Genomic DNA, 27,788 nt, shown 5'->3' with positions numbered 1-27,788 from the left:
GTTTGTCGACTGAGGTGGTCCGAGCGACTTCCCAAGAGTTTTTCAAACAGAAAGTTGACATACTTTTAAGGACTCAGAGCAGCCTTTCACTACAACTTACTAATATTTCCCTTTTACCCGTTGAGTAGACGTCGTTACAGAGCTAAATTCATCGTTGATCCACTGCTACTAAATACGGAGGCCCGTTGGGCGACAGTGTCTTCCATTCCTTCCAGAATCATTTGAAACGTTTGCAAAACTTCATTGCTCAATCGTGCATTGTTCTATAGCAGCTTTCGTAATACCCACAGGTGTTTTAATTCTTTCTGACAACTAAACGTTTCATCCCTTCTGCGTCAAGTAATATGACTTTCCTACATACTTTATTATTTGTGGCCTTGTTAGTTATGTCACATACGCTTTTACATATGCGTTCATCCTTCACACTCCATCCGGTTATCGGTATAAGAAGGTTGATTCCTTCACCGAGTTGACTGTTTTCCGTCTTGAACTTCCATCTCTTAATATATGTGTACTTACGCACTCCTAACTCAACTCTTATTTAGCTTTCATCATTATCCTCTATCTGCGGAGTGAGCCTTAGTATGGTATACGCAATTAAACAGAGAAATTATGTTTCTCGGTTCATCCACCGTCGTTCAGTTGAAGTTAAATAGTTGCTGAAAGACATCATAGTCATTTCATTATTTGTATATTTTACTGTCGACACCTAAAAGCGTCAAAATTCGAAAAGTGTAGTATAACAGTGCAAAACAATATTATTCGAGTCATACTAGTTCGTTGCAAATATATTAGTTATCAGATATTGGGATGCATAATTTGGTCTTTAAAGTAGATAACAGTTTCACAACAGCATTCTGACTTAAGCTCTAGAATTAATATCGATGAATATAACGAAAAATATTTATTTGGACTCACTCTATGCGCTTTAAAACAATTTGTTTACTGAACGTGTTTGTTTGTATCAGTATTCCTATTATGCTCGTGCACTTTTTCAAATAACTTCTGAGTTTCAGCTAACAATGTCAGGAGTGAGTTTTTTAAATATAAAAGAATACGCACCGATTCATTGAGTTCAGCTCATATCATGGCGAAATTTCATTGTTTTTTGGTGAACTCATGAAAAGATTGAAATACCTAAATTATTGTCTTTGAAATAAAAATTTTGTCTGTGGACTGCAATTTTGTAAAATTCCACACTTTTTGATGGAATGTTTCACCATCTTAAGGAGGGCGATGAATCACGGAGTTTATTGATGTTCAAAGTCTTTTTGTAATAGCTGTTTGAAATATTTCGTTCAAACGCTATTTCAAAGGATATTGAATTATCACATATTATACAGATTACATTGTTATTTATAAAACGCATCGCTTTATACCGTGTTCGAATATCCAACATCCACTTGCAAAGTGAAGACGATGTTTTTTGTGCGGTTTAAGGCTTCTAACTATCAACTTTCCGTTGACATTTATTATTTTCATTTCTTTTACCTATAAAGAGAGATCTACTTAATTTCAACTATTTTCGAAAGGGACAGATGTAGCTTTTCCATCTGATTGAGACTACAAACAAATAGCAGTTTACACTTTTAAGCGTAACTACCACTCCAAAAGTATCTAAATACCCTGATCATATACATTGCAAGTATCTTTCACAAAGATATTTCGTCTGTCCCTAGCTGGATACCTCAAAAAGCGTTCAGCATAAGGGATTGTAAAGTTAATGTTGAAAGTCTGTTGCCTTGGCAGAGGCATTGGAACTCTATCGGAAATGAATAACTGGTCAACCTCAGCGAAGTAGGAAAATGTCATTTATTCAGTCAAGAACACAAGATGAATAGTGCTGATAGTCTTCGAATTTTCGAGCAATTAAAAAAAATTATCAAGGTATATAGGGTCGCTCTTATAATTGATTTTGAGCTTGTTTTTAATGAAAAAACGATCAGGATGCGAGTCCATAGTGAGCGAACGTTTTAGATATAGTTCCATCATCGACCGTTGATTATGGCGAAACTATTACGTAGACCATCACTAATAGTTGCGTTTCCAAGGCAAAGGATTTTCTGGGGCATTTACTTCACTCGTCTGTTGAGCTTTCAGAACCAAATTTAAACAAGTACACTTGTTTATAGGAGTACACAAAGAAGTGACAGAATTCCCACTACACTCCAGATTAGTGTTACTATTACTAGTTACCCTTGGTTTTCATGGCGCTTATGCTCATTTAATTCAAAACTTTGTAATAATTTACAAAGCACTTTAAGACAACCACGGGTAAATCATAGCAATTATTTTACAAACCAATACAAATGTCTGCTTGTCTTTTGTTCACTTCATTTAACTTTTCAATTGTCCCAAAATTACAGTTTTAAAAAGCAAGTACAAAATCATAAATTAGGGTGAGATTGATACAATTGTACACTGATTATCACTTAAATACTTATTTTCCGTTAGGTAGAACATCAAGTTGTGAACACTGAAAGTTGTGGAAAAATTAACGTATTCATACAGGTAAAATCACTTATCTTGGAAGTAAATATTCCATAAACAGGGTCCACGTAATACAAAAGTTGCTTTCTTGACAGTTCATGATCTTGGATGCAATCGTATGCTGAATGTTCAAAATAGTTTAAAATGTGCTAATCACTACAGATAATGAAATTGTTAATTTTCTTGCACACGAATCCATGGAACCGTTAGTTAATCGATGTACCTGGGTACATGTAGATGTTCCAGGACAAGGAGACGGGGAATCAGATTTACCTGCAGAGTAAGTCATTTAACTAAAAAAACTTTCACCAGTTTTAAATGACCCTTCAATGATAACGACATTTACAGCTAACTATATAATGTTCGAGAATATCTCAGATACTTACAGTTCATGACGAATTACGCGTCATTTTTAGGTATAAAGGAATAATAATTTCCTGTTTAGTGTCGGTAAAGTAAGCAAATCAACTTGTATTTTGACACATCAAGAAGATGCTCTTCATCTAAATTTCTGTTTAACATAGTTTGATGGCTATGAAAACCCGGTGTGTTGATCTTGATTTATAACCTAAACTTTTGACCTAGGAGCATTTTAATGGACAATGTGGTAAAAACAAAACTATTCACCAGTTTCACAGGCTGAACATGCTTAAAGTTTTGATAGTATCGTTGGCTATTAACATTCTGCCTCCCTACAGACATATAAAAATGTAGATAGTATGTTAGAAGCCTTATAAAATGCACCGATATAATCAGTTTCAAAGAGATCGCATTACTGTTGATCTCAAGCGTCATGACTGTCGATGTCTAGTTTTGTGGAGTTTACCGAGGTCCAATTAAATCTTTGAGGCCAGTTTTTGTGATATATGAAACCCACCTATTTAATGACTTTCAATATACTATAAACGTAGATGTGCTATGTTTCTATGACCGTTTCCAAACAGACTAAGGTAAATAAAAGATGTTATGAGATTTATGAAGTGCGAATAGTCTCTAAGAAATTGAATTTCTTTAAGTATCTTATTTTACTTAAAGTTGATCGTGTTCCAAGCACACATTCTAACTATCCTTTCAAAACTTTAAACTATTCAATATTTGCCATTCTATTGTTTTTTCCAGTTATACATTTCCTTCAGTTCAACAACTTGCAGAAGGCATGAGTGAAGTATGCAATGCACTTAGGTAACCTTTACGTTTTCTAATCAGAAAAATATAAACAATGTTTTTCTTACTATATTACTAGATTACAGTATGTTGTTGTTTTCGGTGAAGGAGCTGGAGCAAATATATTAGTTAGACTGGTGGTATGTACTTTAGAATTCTGTAGTTATAGGAATTAATCATCTTCCTAAACTGATTATCTGATTGATTTAATCCGTATTGTTTTATTTTTGCAATGTGTATATATTATTTCAGATGTTAAGATATGACATAGTTTTGGGTGCTGTTTTAATTCATTGTACTGGGACAACTGCAGGGTTATCTGAAAATCTTCGGGATAGAGTAAGACATTTATCTTTCATGTTGATAGCACCTTCTTTACACTGTTTCATGTTAACATTTAATTTTATATATTTTGTATGACATTCTTATCGTTCGAATCAATAGGTCACGTTTAATTGTCATCAGATTTAGATTATTAAACCCGTTGGAAAACAAAAATGCTGATTTTCATTGCCTATATGTTTCTGTAACATAACCGAGCAGCTACCTTCCCTCCAAGACTTATTCGGAAGTGGTTATCGGCAACGGTCATGAGTGAGATCATTTAAGGCTACTTTGGGAAATGATGGAACCTCTTTATTAAAATCTTAGTAGAGAGAGTTTAAGATCAGATTCATTTTGACGTATAAGTAAGTTGAGGGGCCTAACTACATTTACTCACCAAGAAATACGATCTAGTTAAAACTGCTCAGAAATATAATCTTTAGAATTCGACCTCCATTTTAGTGAACTCCTATAAAGTTTCAACGATTTCAAATCATTTGAACGACAATTTAATCCTCTGATCTCTTCATTCCGTCTTAATATTGAGACAATTAATTATGGTCGTCAGATGAAACTAACCAACTTGTAAGATGGAAATAACGAGGATGAACGTTTCAGACATGTAACACCGACTAAATGTTATTCTTTTTTGACAGCAAATAAGGGTTTCGCGATCCAGAATATGCAGTTAATTCGCGTTTTAGATCAATCTGTGTTTATGAATAACAGTTTTCATTCATAAACCTTGGGAGGTTGAAATTCAAATCCCAACTCGGTGACGTAAACTTATGGTCAATATTACGTATTATGACGAGCGAAATGATTCTCAACCATGACACTTTATTCTAGAGACGTGTATATTTGTACTCATTTCATTGATGAACTAATATTGCTAACATTGATGATTGCGTATGTAAGTGTTAGTTTCATTAGTAAATAACATTTTCCAGCATCTTAACAGAATGCACTTTAGCATTCTGTACGCCCAATCATCCTGGTGTAACATCAACATTCATTCGAGTCCCACATGCGGGATCTTGGGTTCTCAATGCTGAGGAGTCCCACATAAGGACAAAATGGTTGTCCAGTGTTTTCAGGTTTTTATGGCGGTCTAGCTTAGGTCAACTTGTGATTTGAACTGAGAAACAACTATAATCTCTACAAAACACTACATACAAATAAAAATTATATGTTAAGCTTCAAACGCTTTTTGTATTCATTTAAAAGAGACTACAAGTTTGAAATGGACAGGTATATCCGTAGCATTTTCATACCCATCACGTACACTAAATCATCAGGATTCCATCCTCTTAAAATATTTTAAACTTGTTGCAGTTGTGCAGCTATCTTCATTATTTATCTTTTCAAATCATGTGTTTATTTCCATTTTATGCATTATGTCCTTTAATCTTATTCATTTTTCCTAAATATATATTTTTAATGATATGGCTTTTAATTATGTGAGGTGTGTTATTATTATGCCTCTACCTCTACAGCCTATTATCCTGTCAATGTAACCTATTTTAATGTGACAACTTATGGAGAAACTTATATATTACAGATTTTACAGTCTTAATAGCTGACTGATTATAAACTAATTTCTCTAGTTTATTTATTTTGATTTAAACAGATTATTTTGACATATCTGATTCTGTTTAATAATACTTTTATGTACACCTAACTGACTTTTTATTACTATTATTTAAACAAATAAATATTGGTACAAGGAAGCATGAGATATATATGCGCCGCACAAATCTCATTTGATTTGTGTGAGGGCTGTGATACTGCGCAGGTGCCCAAACAGAAGCAAGTGGTTTTTCAGGGGACCACACGCCGAGCCTTTGACCTAGAGGTCTGGTCCACAAGGCAGTAGAGCATCGTAAGGAGATGCAGTCACATGGTAGCCGGTGACCAACAATTAATTTATACGCCATTTGTTCCCTCGGGATACTGGAACCCATGTGCACCATTGGTTTGAAATCAGGGTTTTCCAACTCCCCTAGGTGGACTCTCTGTGTCCACCAACCCGGTTATAGCGCCGGACATTCGCTTTTCGTCCTCTCAATTTCGTAAACAACACCTGTGGTACGAGAAGGCAGTGAGTAGGACTTCCCTAGCAGAGGCTAAATAATCGTGGCCATATGAGAGCATTTGGAGAGGGAGAGCGGACTCTACCCACTGTCGGCCGTACCAGGGCATTCGGGGGCAACTGACCTTTAATTAGTGATCAATTTCATGTTTGTCTGGTCTTTCAGAACTGATCTGATTCTATCGGTCAAGTTATCGTTTGACTACTGTTCTAAGTAACTCAACATCATTAATCAGTTTTTAAGAGGTTGATAAGTTCCCTTAGGATTGCAAGTATTGACAAGAGGCGAATCGCACGAAACCTGGGTGAAATAGGATTCACTGCTGACTATCTCTGATCATTTGATATACTGTATATTGTTTTTCAGATATGGATTATTATGTATGTTAATTCATTTGAATTCCATACATTTTAACTTAAAAATAAAATTATGAAATACCGCTATATAAAGCAATCTATACTCTCTGTTGACTTAAAATGTTGAGAATAAAATTATTCATTTGATATTCGTTAACTTTTAGTAATGATAAATTCAGTATGAAAAAAAGGCAGAATAGTTTGTGAGGGTTTGTACTTTCAATTTGTCAATCTTCAGGACGATCTAGTCTATTACTTTTCCATATCCAAACGCTTCGTCCCTACTCCACCTCTCTACAATGTACTATTTATAGATCTCGAGTGAGAAATGACAAAACCAATCATAAACGATTGGTAAAATTCCCTCTGAATTCTTTTCACTAATCCGAATTATTTTATGTTCATTCAAATTCAATCTTTATCTTAACAAATGAATATTGTCCCAGCCAAATGACCAAACTAAAGTAAGAAAAAGGGAGAAAAATATAATACCGACTAATCTGATTAGGATAAAATCCTGAAATAATGTTGACAATATTCAACTTTGTTCTTTTTCTACGAGGTACGTACTTTCACCTATACCGTACATGGTCTACAAACAAAATAAAAAGTTTTTCATGTATCATTCAGTCTCTTCTGAGTTTTATACTGATAGAATTATTCAAATAATAAGTAACTGATATATTACAACAACAATGATTCTTTGAGGTAAATAGGATATTTAAAGAAAATTGAATGTATAAAATAATGATTTTTAGTGTAGAAACTATTGTTGGTGATAGTATACGACTGAATAGTGTATAAAGTTATCCTTTTCAATTGTCTGTAAACTGAATAATTCAACTCGATTATTCCTTACTAGTCCTTCGTTTTCCCAGTTCATATCTGTATTGGTGTAGTTTAAATCATCGTTCTTGATTTCATGAAATAATTTGTCAACTTAAGTTTTCCAGGAGTTCTACTACACAATAAAACTTTATCTTTTTCCCAAATCTATTCATTTTAATTACTCAAGTTGAAATCTGATCGGTTTGTAATTGAAAGTTGTCCGTTTGATAAACTCCAAACAAAATTCTAATAAATAATAAATATTGAACATTTGTGTGTTTAGTTTAATGTAACCACTATTTTTTTTTTTACAAAATTTCAGTTAATTGGATGGAAATTAAATACAGTTGGAATGAATCCAGCTGCGGAATCATATTTATTAATGCATCGTTTTGGTTCGGTAAGTCTAATCAATCATTGTCTTTAAACGATATAAAAAGAAATTCTAACTAATGTTTAATATAAATCATCACAATTCATTTATAAGCATAAAAATTAAGGTGAATTAGGTAAACGTATCGTGATTATAGGTGGTCGAAGGTAGTCAGCAGAAAATCCTGGCTAGCTTAGTTTTGATGCTGTTTGATATTCGTTAAAAAACCGTAAGAAGTACCAATATTTCCAGTGGATTTCGAACCAGCATGATCCGGCTTCATAGTCTGAGATGTTATCACTGAAATGTTTAGACTTCAACTGACCTATTAGACTGAAATATAGACGATTGGTTCAACACTGAGGTGAAGCGTGCATGAATTTGTAACGAAGCCTCAGTTCCTTTAAGACTACTTTGTTGATTAATCCTAAAACAGCACGGAACCTAAGTTCAGGGATTCCCGCCTACTATCTCCAACCACCTAACAATGAAAACTGATCTATTTTTTCAAATACCTACCAATAACCTCTACAACAATGTGATTAGATTCTTTAAAATATAAGTTTCTCACTGATTAATACTGACCTCTAATAACAGCCACAAAAACACCTTGATAAATAACATTCAATCAGTGTAAATAATCATACAACGTGACATCGCCCTATATTCAATGAGTCTCTAGTATAATGAATGTAACTAAGTCAGCTGTAGTTACGTTATATATATATATATATATATATATATATATATATAATGGCTAACAAAGATATCTTGGATCATATGTTTTAAGATCAGCAGTACTAGGGGAGATCTATTCAGTAATTCATTTCGGTGAGACTATAATTTTTGGATGACCTTTCAGCAACGCTAGACTGACCTTGAGGGTGTCCATTTAATAATCAGGACCAAATGAGAGTTATAAACCAGTGTGAGGAATTAGAATTACGATTTACAGTTGATGATTAAGATTACGAATTAGATTTAGAGTTTCCATCAGGAAATAACATCAGCTATAATCCCAAAACTCGATTTAGCCAAAGGGATGAATGAACCTCGCGCTGAAGTACAAGACCTGTTATCTTATATTTGATTAGTTCGTCCATAAATTATAATCTCGCTGTATATTTTCCTCTCCTGTTATCTTAATATGAAATATGGAGAATTAAACTAAGAAGCATACTGACAAAATAATGATCGAATATTCATATAAAATATTCCAGTGAAAATTTTATAAACAGTTTCAGTTTTATTCGAAAAACTTACAAATCTCATACATTATATCTATGAACGTTATGTTACTAGTATATTCCATATCCATGTCTTAAATTTATGAAAAACATAAACTGTATTATGTCCTGACTATGAACTATTTAATTGAATAGATCAGTGAAAATTCTCTTTTCTTAATAAACAAAGTGTATTATTGATTATAGTTTGGATAATAATAAATAGCGGAACTGATTTTAAGATTCATCAAAGGAGGTTTACTTCCCTCCTTTATTTTAAGACTGATGTTAATGTATCACTGATTCCAAGCACCTCCAGATTGTACTTTCTCATTTCTACAATAATTTGGGAGACTCTTCCGGTCTCCCACATTGTACAGACATTCCATGTACCTATAAAAATTGTTGCTCTGGTTGTTAGAAGGTACATCGGCCTCATGACTTCCGAAGGAACTCGGCTTTCATCATGAAGCGTCATAATTATTGCTTCTACTCCCAGGGCAGAGTTTAAGTGGTTTGAATAATTTTTTCTGGTTAGCGTTTTTTTAGCGAGTTAGTTTTCTACGGAATGGGGTCGCTAACCCCATACCCAGCCCTTCTCCTTTACCCGGGCTTGGGACTGGCAGTAGCCCCCGGAGGAGCTACAGGCGGAGTTACTGATGTTAATACTAAGACTCAAATCTAGTACTCATCTTAATAAACTGTCAATGAAGTTACTCATTAGGAATCTCAGCATAGTGATACAGATACATCCTGGTGATGTGTCTTAGATTCCACTGCTAGTCACTAACATAAATCCAACCAGCTATTGGTTACACTCAATATCATGATATTCTTTCAATGAACAAATATATGTCGACAGACAGCGACAAGTATGAGTGTTACGAACCGGAAAATATAAATGATTGTAAATAATAATAATAATAATAATAATATGAACATATCCATCCAAACATTTATCTGAATATAAGTAAATGAACATTTTAAAAACATTTGAGTAAATTTTCTAGCTAACTAATTGACTAAAAAGTCTTGAACAACTCTCATGCTCACTAAAAGGATAATTAGAATGAAGAAATATTGCTTTTCAATTGGTTTTTCTATTATGGCTCTACAGTAATACACGCATATACATCATTTATAGTAATAATAAAATAATACTAATCAAGTTGTAAAGTTAAATAATATAAAATTTTCAAAACTGATTATGAAAATAATGTTAAATGATTAGCTAAGTGATTAGAAGAGGGAGGATGTGCTAAATATATGATAATCAAAGTAATGATTTGTAAATAGTAAAAACATGTAATCAATAGTAAGCAAAGATGGATAAGGCTATATGGAGGCAATACGCACAGTATGCACATATGCCAATTAGAGACTGACCAGTTGCAGTCCTAAACATCAATGGGAAGATTCAAACAAATAATACTAAGTGAATGTAATCAATTGGTTATCAGATTGTATCATATTATTATTAATGACTTTATTCAATATTATATTTTCGGTACAATATAGAATTCTTAGCGCAAAGTATTTCAACAAGTTTCCTGTTCTTATTTCTTGATCGGTCCTGATGATAAATATTGTGTGATCACATGTTAGATGTAAGCAGTTCAAGAATTGACGTCTGAATAATGTTCCTTCTTTTCGACACATATTGCCAGTCATCCCGATGTCGTTGATTGTACATTTTTGTAACCCGTACAGCGAAAGGTTATAAACTTTTCATAAATGCACCTAAATAGGTCATGCGATTAGTAGACATAATGGTGTGTTAAAACAAACGAAAACAGATAACTTCTTGAAATATTTACATGGCAGGAACAGGTAGCCCAGGTATTCAAGCAGGCCAGAGAGTTAATACAATATTTTGATAAGAAGTCAATTTTATAACACTAAGCAAGAATTAAGCGACAAATATTGAAATCATGTAAATAACTGAAAAATTAGAGAAATTAAAAGACATTTTATAAAACAACCAGATGGATCAAATTTTAATTAATAATTACTTCAATATTGATGTCTAATGTAGACAAAAAGAGTTGAATAGACGTTTTTTAGTACAAAAGTTAGCTTTTTGAATGTGGATGCTAATAGCTTCAGAGGTACCCAAAAGACAAGCGCTCAAAGCATGTGAAAGATCTGATGGATTACAATAGATAACTGTGAAAGCTTTGTTTAAATCAGCCTATTATCCTGTTTCCAATAGATGAAAGAGTATAGAAAACATAATCATTTTGAACTGTCTTTCGCTCAATCAGAATGGATGGTATTCGACGATACGATGACAGACTTATCGAATCGCACGTCATTTTTAACTAGCTTATCATAATTACCGAAATCGTTCTTCCTCCAATCGCTTAATTAATCATTCGAAAACATTTTGTAATCAATTATGAAATTCTAAATTGTGTAACACTGCTAACCAATTAGTATCAATTTATTAGTAATGCAATTCAAACATATATATGCGTATAATGTTGATTGAAGAAAAGGGTTTTTTTCTCCTTGTCCTTTTAGTAATATCCTAACGGGAATTTTCACTCTACCGAAACCTTTATAGATCAGAAGAGGTTTTGTGGTGATTTCACTATTTTCATAGTTGAAATCATGAGTCGATTGAAGCTAGACCACCATGAAAAACCTGGAAGCACTGGACGGCCGTTTCGTCCTACTGTGGGACTCCTCAGTGGCAGCGCGCATCCACGATCCCGCCTCGCGAGATTTAAACCCAAGACCTACCAGTCTCGCGCCAGAGCACTTAACCGATATCATCACAAGTTGGATTTATATATATATATATATATATATATATATATATATATATGAATTTAATTAAGAATGCAATCCTCTTTTCTTTAATTTATCTACCATCGTTCTTTTTCAATCACGACATCATGATAGAATTTTATGAATGAAATTTCTCAGTTAAAATAGATATCTAACATTATTAACATACAAATGTGTAGTGGTGGCTCAATGATTAAGGCTACTGAATTATAGTCCTAATGCTTCAGGTTCTAACTCTACTCTACTTATTTCAGTTTAGAGCAACCGGGTTATGTCACGAATCTTCAACCTTACTGTGGCTCAAAGCCATATTAAATAAATCCACGTGTGGAAAATCAGTAAATCTATATCTGTAACGGTGTATAACTGATGACAGTTATAGAATATTGAATTACTGAAAGTTTTTAAATTATGTTGAGGCTTTTAATCGAAATGTAAACCTTAATTTTGTCTATGGATTATATGGCTGTCTAAGCTTGAGCTAAAATTATGTAATTCTGTCTCCATTTTGAAGATACACATGAATGTGAAATTAACCACTGGAGAAAGTTTACAAGTTCATTGGTTTACGATCATAGGTATTTAGTCTAGAAACTATCAGTTGCTTCAATAAACGTTTCACACATGACATTGTTCGGATTCTCAATCGTAATCAATTCAAAGACTCAATATCATAGGCTGACATCTATCACAGAAATGTTGAACAACGAAGGTCAGTAAGATAATCATTCCATCGTATTAAAAGCTACTCAACATGAATTACATTTGATATCACATAAGTTCTAAATCAAGAATTTAAAATCTCATTATAACCAAGACTTGATGCTAACAAACCTTGAACTGAAAATCTGCTATTTCAAAATATAGCATTTCGATAACTAGTACAGATTTTACTGACCCTGAGATAAAAAAACACCAGATGGTATTAAGAGCTTTTTACTGCAAAACGTTTAATCAACTACTCTCATTTCTATAAGTCAAATGTTGTTGTCATTTCGAAACCATAAAATTTGTATTGGAGAAAATCCTTGAAACATATTTTCTATAAGAAAAAAGTCTTTATGATTAAATTCACTTAGTATTGTTTGTTTGAATCTTTCGATTGATGTTTACGACTGCAATTGGTCAGTCTCTAATTGGCATATGTGCATACTGTGCGTATTGCCTCGATATAGCCTTAATTCACAAGCATCCTAAGCAAAGATGGATAGTGGCTAGTAGTGGAATCCAGTTTGACGCGTTTTTGTCTTATTTGGGACTCGTCAGCTGGATGTACCTGCATCTCAGAGTTGACGTTCACTCTGGGACTCGAACCATTCATGATTGTTAGTTCTGAAGTTGAATGCTTTGAATTTTAAATATCCAGTGTCTTTTCAGGCACAGCTTTACAAGATTTTACCGCAGTGTGCCATGTTGAAAGATACTGACCACTGATTTGAAATTTGAGAAACAATTCCGATCAACAGTTGAAGATGTTAACTGTCATGATTTAAAACAGATTGCATTCGTTTGTATACATTTGTTGATTATCTTCTCTTAGAAGGTAAATTCCTATTTTCTTTATATTTTATTGAACCATATTCGCAGTCTTTAGTTTGTCATTATTCCCACTATTATTAAGGCTCTTTTTCTACTTACGACGTTAGTTTCATTTTGCTTTATTTTTATGGTATGGTAAGTTGAGCTAATGTTTTACGTTGATCACAACTAAACAACCTTATTATTAACTAAATCTCTAAAATTATTGCCCTGGATTATGATGAGCAAATTACTCTAGTGTAGTTTATCATATTCAAATATTTTACGAAGGTTTGCTAAAAATAAATGTTTTAATGCTAAGGCGACAAAAAAAAAACAGAATAATACAATCTTATAATAAAACACTTGACTGGTAAAATACTAAAATGAAAATTGACTTTATAACTAAAGTAATGGTCTAATAAGACCTATAGGTAAGGCGTGAATAATATGGGTGAAACTCTTTTTAAAATGATTTGGTCGTCGTCAAATGTATTCAGGATTACACCGATTATTTGTAAAATTTATGTCCATATACACGAACATGAACAAAATCTCTTCATGATAATTACCAGTCGTTTTTTGTTCAACCCTACGTTTATCCACAAAACTGTCATATTTTCCACGTAGTATTCCTCCTACCTGTTGTTGCAAGCCGATGGCGACCATATGCAAAATTCTGATAGCTTATTTTTTCTGTAATTCGCAATGATAGTGCCGTCTAGGAAGACAGAATCGATAAAAATGTTTGCATCGAAATATATTTCGTTTTTTATAAATTCGAAATAAAACACCTGCATGTGTATCCATACGTATATGTCACATGCGTAAGTAGACTAGGATCCGGGGAGGTCGTGAAACAGTAATTCGTGAATAACACCAAATGAAGATCACGTCCAAACGTAAAATAACTACGGTCAAAGATTTGAACTACTGGATCCCAACATGAAAATTCAAATACATTGTACTTTCCATGAAGTTTCAATGTAATGGGTTGAATCCTGAGTAACATCATGAAAATGCAATCCTTAGAGGTACGAAAACAGAACGAAACAAACGTTTATATCTTCCTACTTTTTAAAGTCTCCGTTTGATGTGAATTTGAGTTGAATTTATCATTTAATAAACATGGTAATTCATGTTTGAACAATTTATCTGACTATAAAGTGTTGTTAAGTAATCTCAGTTAACTAGTTAATAAACATTCAATGATGAATAGATATATATTTAACCTATCTACAGAATCATTTTCACTTAAAATAATCATTAATTGTCGAAATCGGCCAATGAAAGAACTGATGGGTATTTCAAAAACTAGTGACATTAACATAAAGACATTCTTAGGATACAAGGTTTCTGAAGACTGTTAACTTTGAGGATCACGCTCTCCACATTTCTAAGAGTCTAAGGTTTCATCCAAAGCAAAAACGTGAGTGAGATTTTATAAAGTAACCCATACTGAGACGAAACAGTGATGGGTTATTCCTTGGTTTTCCACATTTGTTTGAAATAAACTATTTTAATGAACAAACATATCTACCTTTAGTCATATTGTTTTTCTAACTACTTACGTTGATACAAACCTGTTTTAATGTATCTTATATCCTATTTCAACGGAATCCGAGAGATAAATTAGTAAGTTTCCCTGTCATCATTTTTATATCATCCAAGATACTTTTGACTGACTCTAGCTTGAGGTGTCACCAATGTAAACATAACTTTTGATTGATTTGTCCTTATTTGACCTGTTAAAAAAATTGTCAACTCCTTAAAACTTCCGTTCACCTAATTTGTTTATATTGGTTAACCAGCCAACCTTTTTCCCTAAAGATATTCTGTTACATTTTACTAACCTCATATATATATATATATATATATATATATATATGCTAATTAGAATTAATTGACCAGATGTTGTCCATCAATTCTGTGGTCGGATTTAAGTCGCTAATATAAAAACTTGTGAATTATCGCTAGTGAATGACTTCGAGAGGTGAATACAGGAGTTCTAGTGAGAAGCAGTGACCAGTGGAGTTCAAACCACGTCTGTTGTGAGATAGAAACTCACTAAAGACAATTGGCGAACGGTTGCTCAACTTCGTGGACCAGTTGAAGTTAGACATAAACATCATCGGATGTCGGCTCAGTGGTCTATTGGTGAAGTGCTCTGGCGCGAGACTGGTAGGTCCTGAGTTCGAATCTCGTGAGGTGAGGTCGTGGATGCGCACTACCGAGGTAGTCCCACAATAGGACAAAATGGCCGTCTAGTGCTTCTAGGTTTTCCATGGTTGTCTAGCGAAAACTTATCTTTCAAGAAGTATATTATCGGTTTGAATCCCATCATGGTTACGTTGGTTTAGACAGCTAAGTAGTATCACTGGCTCTTACACAAACAGTAAAGGTCACTAGAGTGCACATAAATTTGTAATCGATAGGTTAGTTACATTATTAATAATTTATACCTCGCTTTGGTAAGATGCAAAGTAAAACAACCTCGTTTCCATTATTTATAATAAAAATGAATTACTGGTCATTGTTCAAGTTCTCTTTGGAATAATAATTAATTATTCTTTTGTTTTTACCAGTTTCCCTAAATTCTTAAAATATAACATTGTTAGAGATTACAGGCGTATAACAGTAAAAAAAGTGTATTTCTATCTGATTAACTTCAACGCCCATTTACATTTACGTTACATATTCTTCTATACACTGAGGGTTGTGCTATTATTAATATTAGTCTTTTGACTTCATAAAATTGTAATTGATTAGTTTACATCACGAACAGACCTTAGAAAAAGATTTGAAACTAAGAAGCACTTAATAGCTACTTCGTTTCAGTATGTAAATCCTAAGCAATGTAGATCAATGACCCCACTGGTAGTCGAACCCAGGACCTACAGGTTGTAATGCAAGCTATGAAGTTTGACAATCTCTACAAATCTCTTATATTGGAATTTTAATTATCATGATATTTAAATGATAAGAATTAGATAACAGTTGATCACATTTTGTGATCTAAACATTAAACAATAATCAACGCTGGTCAATCAATATTGATCTGTTTTTTTAATTTGCCATTGAAATGATCACTTCATAAGTCGTTTCGTGAATGTATTTTGCTGTAGAAACTTTAGTAGAATGAAATACCTATTTAATATTCCCTATTTCTAAATCACTTTACATCTTATATCAATTGCCAATGGAAAAACTACTCACATTTTATTCCACGTTTATATTTCTTCGATTTACATGTATATCTTCTAATTCACATTAATATTTACTTCCTACTAGTGTTCTGCCAGTCCACTTTTACCATCCACTAGATTAGGTTATTTTGAACATATAAAAGACATGAATTCGGAAAATAACTTTAAAAATTCTGTCTTATGAAATAAATGATAGACAATAGTTGAATATAATCTTACTTTACTTACACCTGTTACTCCCAATGGAGCATGGACCGCCGACCAACATTCTCCAACCCACTCTGTTCTGGGCCTTCTTTTGTAGTTCTATCCAGTTTTTGTTCATTCTTCTCATGTCTGTCTCTATTTTTTGGCGTAATGTGTACTGTGGTCTTCCTTTTCTCCTTTGGCCTTCAGGATTCCATGTGAGGGCTTGTCTTGTGACGCAATTGGGTGATTTCCTCAAAGTGTGCCCCTATAATCACTTACAACTAATTTTTTATTTGATTTATATGATATTACTGAAAGCTAGAATCAAAATTCTATACCGAGATTTCCTAATTCCTTCAAAATCACATTTTCAAAGTTTTATACATTTATATTTCTTTATGATGAATGTTGTTTGAAATCTAAACAATTAACGGTACGTAACTGAAGAATGTTGATAGCTTTCGTCAAATGTAATTTTATTCCTATTATCATGATGTCATCAGTTAATTAGTTTACTTTAAATTAAGAAAGCCCTGTTACACCTCTACTTGGTTATTAATTTGCACTCATTAATCCTGTCTTGGAGTTTTGTTTAGTGATTTTGTTAATTTAGAATAAGTTTTCTCATCAAGATATACGATTAGTTTGTAAGTGTATCAGTAGTAAATCTCATTATCAGTCTATCAGTTAATAGAGTATTTTAACAAATGTTTTTTTTAACAGGAATAACATTTCAAAATAATTCTACTACTAATCAATAATAAGACGATTAATTGAGAGAGTAAAGAGTACCGGAGAGATGTCCCATTTAAGCATACCCTCATAACCTGTTAAAAGATTCAGAACTTCATAGTGATCACGAAATTATTGAGCTGTTGAATCAAATTTTCAGGCGTTTACATTTTTAAATCAAATCAATTAATAATACGCCATAGCCTTTATTCAGTATTATCGTTAGGTAATCAATGCACTGCCAACTGACTTGATTGATTGGTGTTTTTTCTTATGCTCTGTTCTAAAGTTGTAAAGCTGAATACAATAACGAAACAATCTTTGCTTACAATGCTTGTAAATTAAGGCTATATCGAGGCAATAAGAACAGTATTCCCGATCCTACCAACGATGATAGTGTTTAAAAGCATGCGCAAGTATTTACAGAAATATTTCAGATGTCCGTTAAAGATTACTCATTAAAAATACTAGTTTTGTACAATTTGATTCAGTCTTACATAGCCAGCTGAAATGTTTTACAAAATTGTGAATCTTTTTAAAACTCTAACAAAAATATCACATTTCCGCTGACGCCACAGGTCACTAAATGTTGTGTTATTGGAAATTGATTATTTTATATAAGCTTACTTTTTTTCTCATAAAAATTGATTAGTCGTTTATTCTGCGATTTTTTCTATTTATAGGCTGCAGATTCAGAGGATGAAGTAGAAGTACGAGAAGTCCTTATAAAATTTCGTCAGTCACTTAGAACGGCGATTAACCCAAGAAATTTAAACAAATTCATTATGTCATTTATGTCGTAAGTGATATGAGATTTTTGAAAATTAATGCATTTATATTAATGAATATGAGGATTTGTGAAGAATATTGAGTGTCATGTAGATAACGAATCGATCTATGATAAACAACCATTAAAAACTAGGAACCATTGGGCAGTTGGTTTGTCCCACTGTGGGACTTTCAGTTCCAGGGAGAGTCCTATAGTAGGACGACTATTTCACTATTCACCTTCTAAATTAATCTCGCCGTGCTACTGTGATACTAGATCTTGGTCTACAGTACATTTTTGCTAGACTTTATGGTGACTGATTACTGAAGTGCAATCTACACTTTGATATTTTGTCTATGCTGGTTTGCGAACAGTTTCAATAGATAAACACAAAACTAAAATAAAATTAATCGTAGATGACAGGATAAAAAAGATTCCTATTCATAATTTAAAAGTAATTTCATCACTCACTGTGGTATTTATTAGAAAAGCTATCTAATGCGTTCATTTTACACGTTTTTAAAAACTCATCAAGGGAATTTAATCTTAAGCCGTTTTTAACCTTGAAACTACATAGTATTTACTCTTTGTTAATATTAGGAACTATAATCGATCAGTCTATATTGGCGTATGTGCATCTTGAGGGGTTCACCTCAGTAAAATGTTATGTTATGGTTTGTTTCAATCAAAATTGAATAATGTCGAGAGGTGGAATTCAGATACAGGATTTTAGTCTCATTACGAACATCAAGACGTAGACTCAGGTGCACTCAGCTGACGAGTTCCAAATAGGATAAAGTTCACAATGTGGATTTCATTCCTAGCCACTATCCATCTTTGCTTTAAAATGCTCGTGATTGATGACAGTACTGTGACAATCCGACCAGGATGCACAAACGCCAAAAAAAGACTGATTAACTGCAGTCCTCAACATCAACAGTGTGGAGATTCAAACCCTTACAACTGGATTTTTCTTTATTCCGTTGGATAAAGCCATTGAATATCTTGGATTGGAAAGTTAGGTCGATAAGACTTTGGCGTTTGAAGTGAAAGGGACTGGGTTCTAGTGTCAGGATGAACATCAACACTGTGCTGAAGGTACATCCAACTGATAAGTCCCAAACAAGACGAAATAAAGATCCGAGATTTCAGTGTTAGCTGTAATTCAACTTTACAGAAAGCAAAACTACAGTCCAAAAGAATAAATTAGGTTAGAAAGTGAATGAAACTATTCTATTGTGATCAATCTTAAACTATGCTACAATCGTAGCTTACTTAAACTCAAATCACTCTTGAGCATCAATCGTTCATCATTCACAAACTGATGAGCGAAGAACATCTTCCATAATGTTCTCTAGTAAAATCAGGTTAACTTGTTTGTTATATATAGTCATCGAGCTTAGAGAGCCAGTTTTATAAAACAAAAGAGTACCAATCACTCCTTCTTTATTCCCAGTTTTTATCAACTAAATTTACTCAGTTGAATAGTTTAGAATCATCTCACTAGCATATTCCAATGATTTGTCGGTAAACTCGGCTGAATTTAAACTGTAGTGTTATCCACAATTTTTATTCTATACCCAGAATATATACATATGTATATGAGTTTACTGAGTATTTTATATTTTGGAACCTCGTTAAACATCTTTGATCTTATTTTTTTCAAAAAAATAAACTAAGAATACGATTAGTTCACCGGTATCCTTTAATTTGTAATGACAGCGGCAAAATTTAAATTAGTTATTTTGAATGACTTATATAATATACTGTCATTTTTCAGGTCATTTCTAATTACAAACCCAAATAATATCAATCGAACAACGTTTCACTATAATATAAACTATCGTTATGATTTTACAGTATTACTCTGATGATACATAACGTTACATCTGTTTACGTGTACAAACTTCAGCAAACTAACTTCTCAGTTGACTTTTAGACCCTTAAAAGTTTTCTCTAAATAGTAATCCCTGGATTGAACAAAAATAATCCTAATACGATATAGAATTCACACTTCAAGGTTTATTCTGATTCAAGTGAAGAAGTGACATCATTGTTATATCTCTTAATCATCAGATACCAGCTTTATGGTCGATCTGATGTAGTTGATTATCTTGATTGATCAGAGATACATGTAGACATGTTTTCACCAATAAATAAGGGTTTGGAACACTCTCCTCATTTAACTCAATTTTTGTGGTATACTTCTATTTTGTCAAGTAAACTCTTAAATCTAAATACGGTTATTTAACGTGTAATTTTACCATTTTACTGTGTATAAACGAAAATTAATTTTATGAGCCATTACTGTGGTGTGAGTTACTGATATCCACATAAGTAGTATATGGTGATGGTCGGGCATTGAATGTATTTCAGTAGAAGATCGATGAAGAGAGAACGGGAAAGGCACGTGTTTGGTACGAAAATGCATGAACAATTTTAATCGGAGACTATGGACGGATAGTTGCGGAAGAAACAGTCAAATTGAGACAATTGATTGTTAGTTTGCAAACTAACTGTTTACTGTATGGTTCTCATATTTTAATGAGATATTCTGTAAGGTTGTGCTAAACTACATTCGATTGTCCCCACCAGTGTTCTTGTTGGTAACTGAACAATGACAAAGAGAAGCTTTACAACGTGATTCTTTCCATCAGATAACCAATATTTTAAACTATAACTAAATGTTTTGTAACCTGAAATGATAACGCTTATTTCTCATTTCAGTTAAGAAGTTGTTTAGAAACAAATGTTTGTACAATTAAGTGTTTTTATATTACTCCACAGATAAAGAGACTGAACAATACTTATATAAGAGATGGGTTATGGTCAGCAGTGGAATCCAGGACGCCCGTTTTATCTTATTTGGCACTGGTCAACTGTATATACCTATCTTATAGTGATACTCAGTCCAGAACTCAGAGTCTGATAGCTTTCGCTTTTAACACCAACATGTTATCCACTGAGCTATTGAGTCCAAATAGTCACTCACTTGTACAATGATTATGATGATTTTTTCACTCCTAGCCACAATACATCATTTCTATAAAAACTTGTTAAAAATATGGCTATGTCGCGACACTTCGCACTGAATGTACGTACATCAACCAAGATTGACCGAAATCCAATCGCCAATGCCAGCAACGGGATAATTTAAAGCCATTCTAAGAATAGTCAATATTCGGTTTTAAATAGACATTTTCTTATGATTGTATGTAGTGTTAAAATTCATGTTAATTCGTTTTCTTTGGTATACGTATACACTGAAACTTTAAGACTTAACTTGATAGTTTTATATCGAAACTTAGTCAGTTAAATAGTCGCATTGTAAATTATTCAAGGAAACTGTTAATCAGCAGTGGAAATATTGAGTAATGAAAATATATATTAGTTATGAATAAGAACATGTAACCTGTGAAATAAACCTGTCAAGAACTTTGGGAAAAAAACATCATTGACGGTGTGTGAGAATCGTGCTGTATAAAACCTTTTGATGTAAATATGTCATGGTCGCCTGTATGCTCTGAGTTGAATGCCAGATGATATCATGTGTGTCTATAACTGATGAATCCGGAGACCAGTCTACAGTTTAAGCTATTTCCAACCATGATAGTGATGACTCTCACCTAAAATGAATCCTTTTGGTATTGTTTAGCTTCTTTTCTGACTTGACTGTTTAATTACCAACTTAAACATGAAATAATCATGGATTTTGTACCTCAGAATAATAACTGAACTACTTCTGAAATCACAGAACTTCAAAATAAGGGAAAACCTTTTCTTAAGAAATTCTCTAACACTTTGTATCAACAAAACAACTCCTAGTTTAAAACTTTTCATAATATAAGATATTGACAATGATTTCAGATGACATTGTCCAAATTTAAGGTTCAATTATAAAATTTTGTCATATTATATAGATTATTACAAATCATTGTATACCGGATATAGAATAATTCCATCAATCATGTCAACTCTTTAAGATTTAATAAAGATATGATTATCGTCATTATTATTATTATTTAATCTCATGATCCACTATATTCATGTTAAACCGCGGATTGTATATTTATACGTATGTTGAACCAAATCAAATCATATCCATTTGATTATTTTATTTAAGTTTAGATTATTAGATCTAATCATGAATATATATATATATATACATATAAGGTCAAAAAGTATACCATCATTATCACTATTTACCGTGAGAATGTAAACAAAAAAACAACATGATCATTCACGTATCAGAGATTATCTTGATCATCTTGATCTGAAAATAGATTTCATTAGTTAATTGTTCTAAAATGTTATTCTTTATTTTCTTCATTCTATCCACCTTTCTCTTTCTCTCCTTCTATTAATTTATCAGACTGCTCTTTTTTATTTTCTGTAAATAGTATTGATTGTTTATTAAAATTCATTGCCTTCAAACACTTATTCTGTTATTATGAACAGTTGATGATCTGATTAAATGGTTAACATTATCTGCAACTTGTTCTAATGTTTAACAATTTTATTGTATCTAACCCGTTTGACCTTTTTTTCTGTTTGTTTAGTGAGTAAATAGTTAATACTTGAATTGTAAGCGAAGATGGGTACTGTCTAGCAGTAGAATCCATGACGCGCGTTTCGTCCTATTTGGGACTCGTCAGCTGAATGTACCTGCATCTCAGAGTTCACTCTGGGACTTGAACCCAGTACCCTCGCTTTAAACGCCATCACGTTATCCACTCAGCTATTGAGTCCAGATTGCCAAATAGGACGAAACGCGCGTCCTGGATTCCACTGCTAACCACTATCCATCTTTGCTTATAATGCTCGTGAATTAAGGCTATATCGAGGAAATACGCACAGTATGCACATATACTAATTAGAGACTGACCAGTTGCAGTCCTAAACATGAATGGGAAGATTCAAACAAGTAATACTAAGTGAATTTAATACTTGAATGTTATGTATCATTCATGGTCTGATTTTAGAACCTAGTAGTTCATAGTATTTGTCATTTTCATTTGGTATATTATACATAGTTACATTGACGTATTCATAGGAAACAGATACTTGGAATGAAATTCTTGCTGAAATATTCACTCCAATATTCATCCGTCCATCATTCATTCATTAAATAACCTTTAAAAACTGATGAAAAACAGCAATATGTAATAGACTTATTGAACACTAGATAAGTTATAAATAACCTTAAACAATTGAATCCATAATATATACATAAATAAATATTATCATACTGTACATCTTTAATAATAATAATAATATATATTCTGAAAATAATATTTACAGAATTCACACCAGTTTACAGGCATGATCAGATTGATATAAAAAGCAACATTTAATGTAGAGAACAAACATGAAATATGAGAAAGTTTTATGTTTGCTGGTTTAGTAATTGATAAGTAGTTTATATATGGCATATATCACGGCAAGCCAATGCAACACCAGGGAACTTTTAATTTTTTCTTAAGTGGATAGCCTGATGATTTATGAACGTTGTTCTGTAAGGTTATTTCCAGTGCCAGAGCGAGTTATTGATAATTATCTACAACTAGAGAAAGTAAGACAAAAGCAAAGAGCATGGAACAACAAAACAATGATAGCAAGTAAGAGGTTAAACATTTAAAGTTCCGATAATCTCACTTGTGGAGTAAGATACACTTACAGGCGCTAGAGCATTTAATGCATTTTCAGAGGAGAAATATGCATTAATGGGGCGAAAAAACAATGGGAGAGAATTTAACGTACGGATAGTTTGTGGTAGATTATTCTAGAGCCTAGAAAACTTACAGGTAAAGTAATTCATATAGAGAGAAGATCTAGAATATGTTTGTTTCGCTAAAGACAAGGAGTTACGAATGTCGTAATGTGAAGTTTCAGCATATTGAATCGCCTGGTTGGATGTGAAGGATAGTTTATTAAGTATTTTGAAAAAGAAGATAAGGTTAAGTTTGAGTCTCCTCTTCCATAAGGAGTCAAGCCCGAGTTTACTACACCTAGAATTAAGAAGGGGTTTTGTGGAGATTTCAGTATTTTTCATAGTTGAAATCATGAGTCAATTAAAGCTAGATCACTAGGGAGAACCTGTAAGCACTGGATGGCCGTTTCGTCCTATTGTGGGACTCCTCGGTTGCAGTGAGCACCCACGATCCTGCCTCACGAGCGAGATTCGAACCCAGGACTTACCAGTCTCGCGCCAGAGCACTTAACCGATAGACCACTGAGCCGCCATCTAACGGTGTTAATGTCTAACTTCAACCAATCCACCAAGTTTAACAACCGTTCACATCTTTGTTGACTCATCAAGTTATTTTATTTCAGTAAATTTTTATCATTTATATTGTTTACAATTCAATTGTTAACAATAATTTAAAAAGGAAAAAACAAAAAATACTTGTTTCATTGTCCTAAGTTTGACCGATTGATAAAATAAATCTGTATCATTTTGATTATTCCAATTTTTTTTTAAATATAAACACACTTATTGTATATAAGTGTAAATATGTTTTTCACTATTCAGTTTATATATTCTTAAAGAAAGGTGAAAATGTTTGTTTGTTTTTTTATACTTAGATATATTTGAATATGAAATATTAAACTATAATCATTTCAAATAAGCTCATGTTATGTCAGGGTGGTATTTTTTGAAAAAATCTGGTAGATCCTGGGAGGCGGGATCGTGGATGCACACTGCCATTGAGGAGTCCCATAATAGGATGAAACGGCTGTCCAGTGCTTCCAGGTTTTCCATGGTGGTCTAGCTTCAATTGACTTAAGATTTCAACTACGAAAACATTCAATGTTCTTTTTTTTTAAATATTTTATTATAATTTTATTTTTTTTATTATTTTCCGTGATTTTTTAATTATAATGGTAGAAATCTTCTATATGTATGTGCATAAACACAAGTATACATTGATCTTATGTATGCGTACAAATACTTCAACAAGAAAGTGCTCATCTACAGAGAAACGGTTCATTCATTTTCTAAATAGGAGTTTTGCAAATGATGTGTTAGTGAAATTCGTTTTTTTCAGTTTTTTTCTACCTTTCCTTTGATTATTTCATCATATTGACTTCTATTTTTAATATAAAGATGAGAAACTAAATTTTGACAAAATAGATGGATATACTGTTGGTTGACTAAAAACTATTTGGTTAGTATTAATTGTTGACACATTTCATTATAAAACTTGTATCAAAATATATCCTCGTTGGTCGTGGAAAAATAGTTTAATTCAATATGAACTAACTTTAGATGGTTTAGTGTTAAAAACCAAATATAATCAATAGGCGATATTATGTACCACCTTTTAAACTTCTTAGCGATGTTAACCTGTTACTTATCACTGGTAAAATTGAAGAACTTTTTAGTTATGTGGTGTGCATGATAACTTTGAACGATTGAGTAAAAATTCAAGAATATACACTTTCAAGTGTTTTTTAATTCATGATATAGTGAGATCATCATCCAATGTTACCAGTGGTATATTTCGTAAGGTCAAAATTATTAAATTTCTCAAGTCATAACTTTCCATTGGAACTTCGAGAGTTTATCACGAGATAAACAAATAATGAGTCAAATGAAACGAGTTATTTCTTGGCTAAGTCTATAGTTTCTGACAACGTTTCAAATGATGAATGATTCGTATTTCCTGATAGAAATAATTTTCAAATTATATGAATTATTTACGAAGTCACCAAAACTCACAAGTGATTAACTTTAAAATAGATCTATTGACATTCTAAGAAGAAGCTCTAGCTGATAGAATCACTCATGAAATAGGATAATAAATCAATCTATATCACAAATTAAGTAAAGTTCATATTAATTGGTTGGATACAGTTGGAAGGGAACCTTGAAACTGGGTTGCACCCTTAATGGACGCATCAACAAGGCTTATCAATGATTTTAAAGCAACTAATACTCTCCATAGGATTACAAATCTAGCTAAGTAGAATTAGTGTCAAAGAAGTTGTCAGTAAACTAGTCGAACTGTGGATTACTTCTTGTAAGACTATGACATTCATATTAACTGGTCGTCAATGTTGACAAATGGGTTCGGAAAAATAGGCTAATGGATTTTCACTTCGTAGTCTAAATGTATCCTGTTTGCTGGATCATCCCAAAGTTTTTCATTGGATCTCCAATAACATCGCAAATATTTGTCCAAAACAGTTATACAGTGACATCTATTTCACAATGCTTCTATTGATATCGGTTCCCGTTAACAATCATATTTATATAATTTAATTCTTCAAAGGAATCATATATTTGGCTTATTCCAGTGAATACTTTGATTACCTATATGATTTACTGACAGTTTTAATTGATTATATTTGGATTATATATTTCAGATACATGCTATTTTGAATATTCTATTATTCATATCCAGTTTGTTTAAATACAGAACTTTTGTTCACTAAACAGTGTATATTTGCATATCTGAATCGAACTGAGTTAGTTCATAGCACAGATTTCAGTGGTTGACTGATCAACTTTTTTTTTCACAATATTAACCCTTTACCAAAATTTTATTACAACTATTTTAAAAACAAAAATTATGTGCTTAGAAAATACACAGTCGTTTATTCTTTAAATATTAGATCATCGAATATGGAACAGAATAAGAAAGTACATTTCATTGAAGGTGAAATTCAACTAAATTTAATTTAGTAGATATGATTTTAGTAATATACCTCTCCTATAAGTAATTTACATATCTAATTTATTATCAGAAGATAGGTTTTGTGGAGATTTGATATTTTCATAGTTGAAAACCTGAGTTAATTGAAGCTAGACCACCAGGGAAAGCCTGGAAGCACTGGACGTCTGTTTCGTCCTATTGTGGGACTACCTCAGCAGTGCGCATACACGACCGCGCCTCGCCAGCGAGGTTCGAACTCAGGACCTACCAGTCTCGTCCCAGAGCACTTCACCAATGGACCACTGAGCCGGCATCTAACGGTGTTAATGTCTAACTTCAAACAATCCACGAAGTTTAACTACCGTTCACCAATTGTCTTCAGTGAGTTCCTATCTCATAATAGACGTGGTTTGGACTCCACTGGTCACTGCTTCTCACTAGAATTCCAGGATTTACCTCTCGAGGTCAGTCACTAGTGAGTATATGATTATTATTATCAGAAGGGGGTTTTTGTGGAGATTTAGTATTTTCATATCTAATTTAAGCCAGAAATAAATATTTCTATAACATTGTTTGTCATTACTTTTGTTTTTATCAGTAGAATATAATTAAAGTTACTAATTACTGAAGATGTAAGCTATTATAAGTCTTTGTAAATGACATTATGCAGATAATCATATTTACTTCATTTTCAATTCAATGTTAATAATAAAAATTAAGGAAGCTGAATCGTGGAGTTTCGTGAAGATCGTTTTAATTTCTCAGTAGTGTTCGTCACAAACTGATTTCACCTTGAGGTACCATTGAAAACTAAACAGTAGTGAATAGTTGGTTTGTCCTAGTGTACATTTGTAATACTATCTTTGATTCTGTGTTCAAGTGACAGTTACTCAAACAAAGGAAGAAACCTATTGTATCAGTGAAAAGAAAGACAACTCAACACAGAAAATCTTTTCGACTATTTCATTTTGTTAAATTGTACAATAGTCAATTTATTTACTAAAAATAGTAGTCTATAGTAAAACAAAAGTGTGTTGTGTGTAATTTTTAAAAATACTAAAGTAATA

At 32.6% G+C, this 27,788-nt stretch overlaps 1 protein-coding gene across 1 annotated transcript in view; it reads left to right on the top strand.

Annotated features, from left to right (window-relative positions):
- Positions 1–1,001: 1,001 nt before the first annotated feature.
- Smp_194720 (family S33 non-peptidase homologue (S33 family)) overlaps positions 1,002–27,788 on the top strand; it is a gene marked incomplete at its 3' end in the record, with an annotated part of 37,154 nt that continues 10,367 nt past the window's right edge. Inside the window, exons 1-9 of the mRNA XM_018798823.1 lie at positions 1,002–1,031; positions 2,455–2,511; positions 2,552–2,606; positions 2,653–2,770; positions 3,610–3,672; positions 3,734–3,794; positions 3,907–3,993; positions 7,578–7,655; positions 11,067–11,164. Coding sequence (XP_018650673.1) covers positions 1,023–1,031; positions 2,455–2,511; positions 2,552–2,606; positions 2,653–2,770; positions 3,610–3,672; positions 3,734–3,794; positions 3,907–3,993; positions 7,578–7,655; positions 11,067–11,164 — 626 coding nt within the window. The 5' untranslated portion in view covers positions 1,002–1,022. The remainder of the gene's footprint in view (positions 1,032–2,454; positions 2,512–2,551; positions 2,607–2,652; positions 2,771–3,609; positions 3,673–3,733; positions 3,795–3,906; positions 3,994–7,577; positions 7,656–11,066; positions 11,165–27,788) is intronic.

This window comes from Schistosoma mansoni, chromosome 3 (genome assembly GCF_000237925.1).
Source record: "Schistosoma mansoni strain Puerto Rico chromosome 3, complete genome".
Taxonomy (NCBI): domain Eukaryota; kingdom Metazoa; phylum Platyhelminthes; class Trematoda; order Strigeidida; family Schistosomatidae; genus Schistosoma; species Schistosoma mansoni.
The sequence above is the reverse complement of the archived record's forward strand: the minus strand, read 5'-3'. Positions and strand labels throughout refer to the sequence as shown.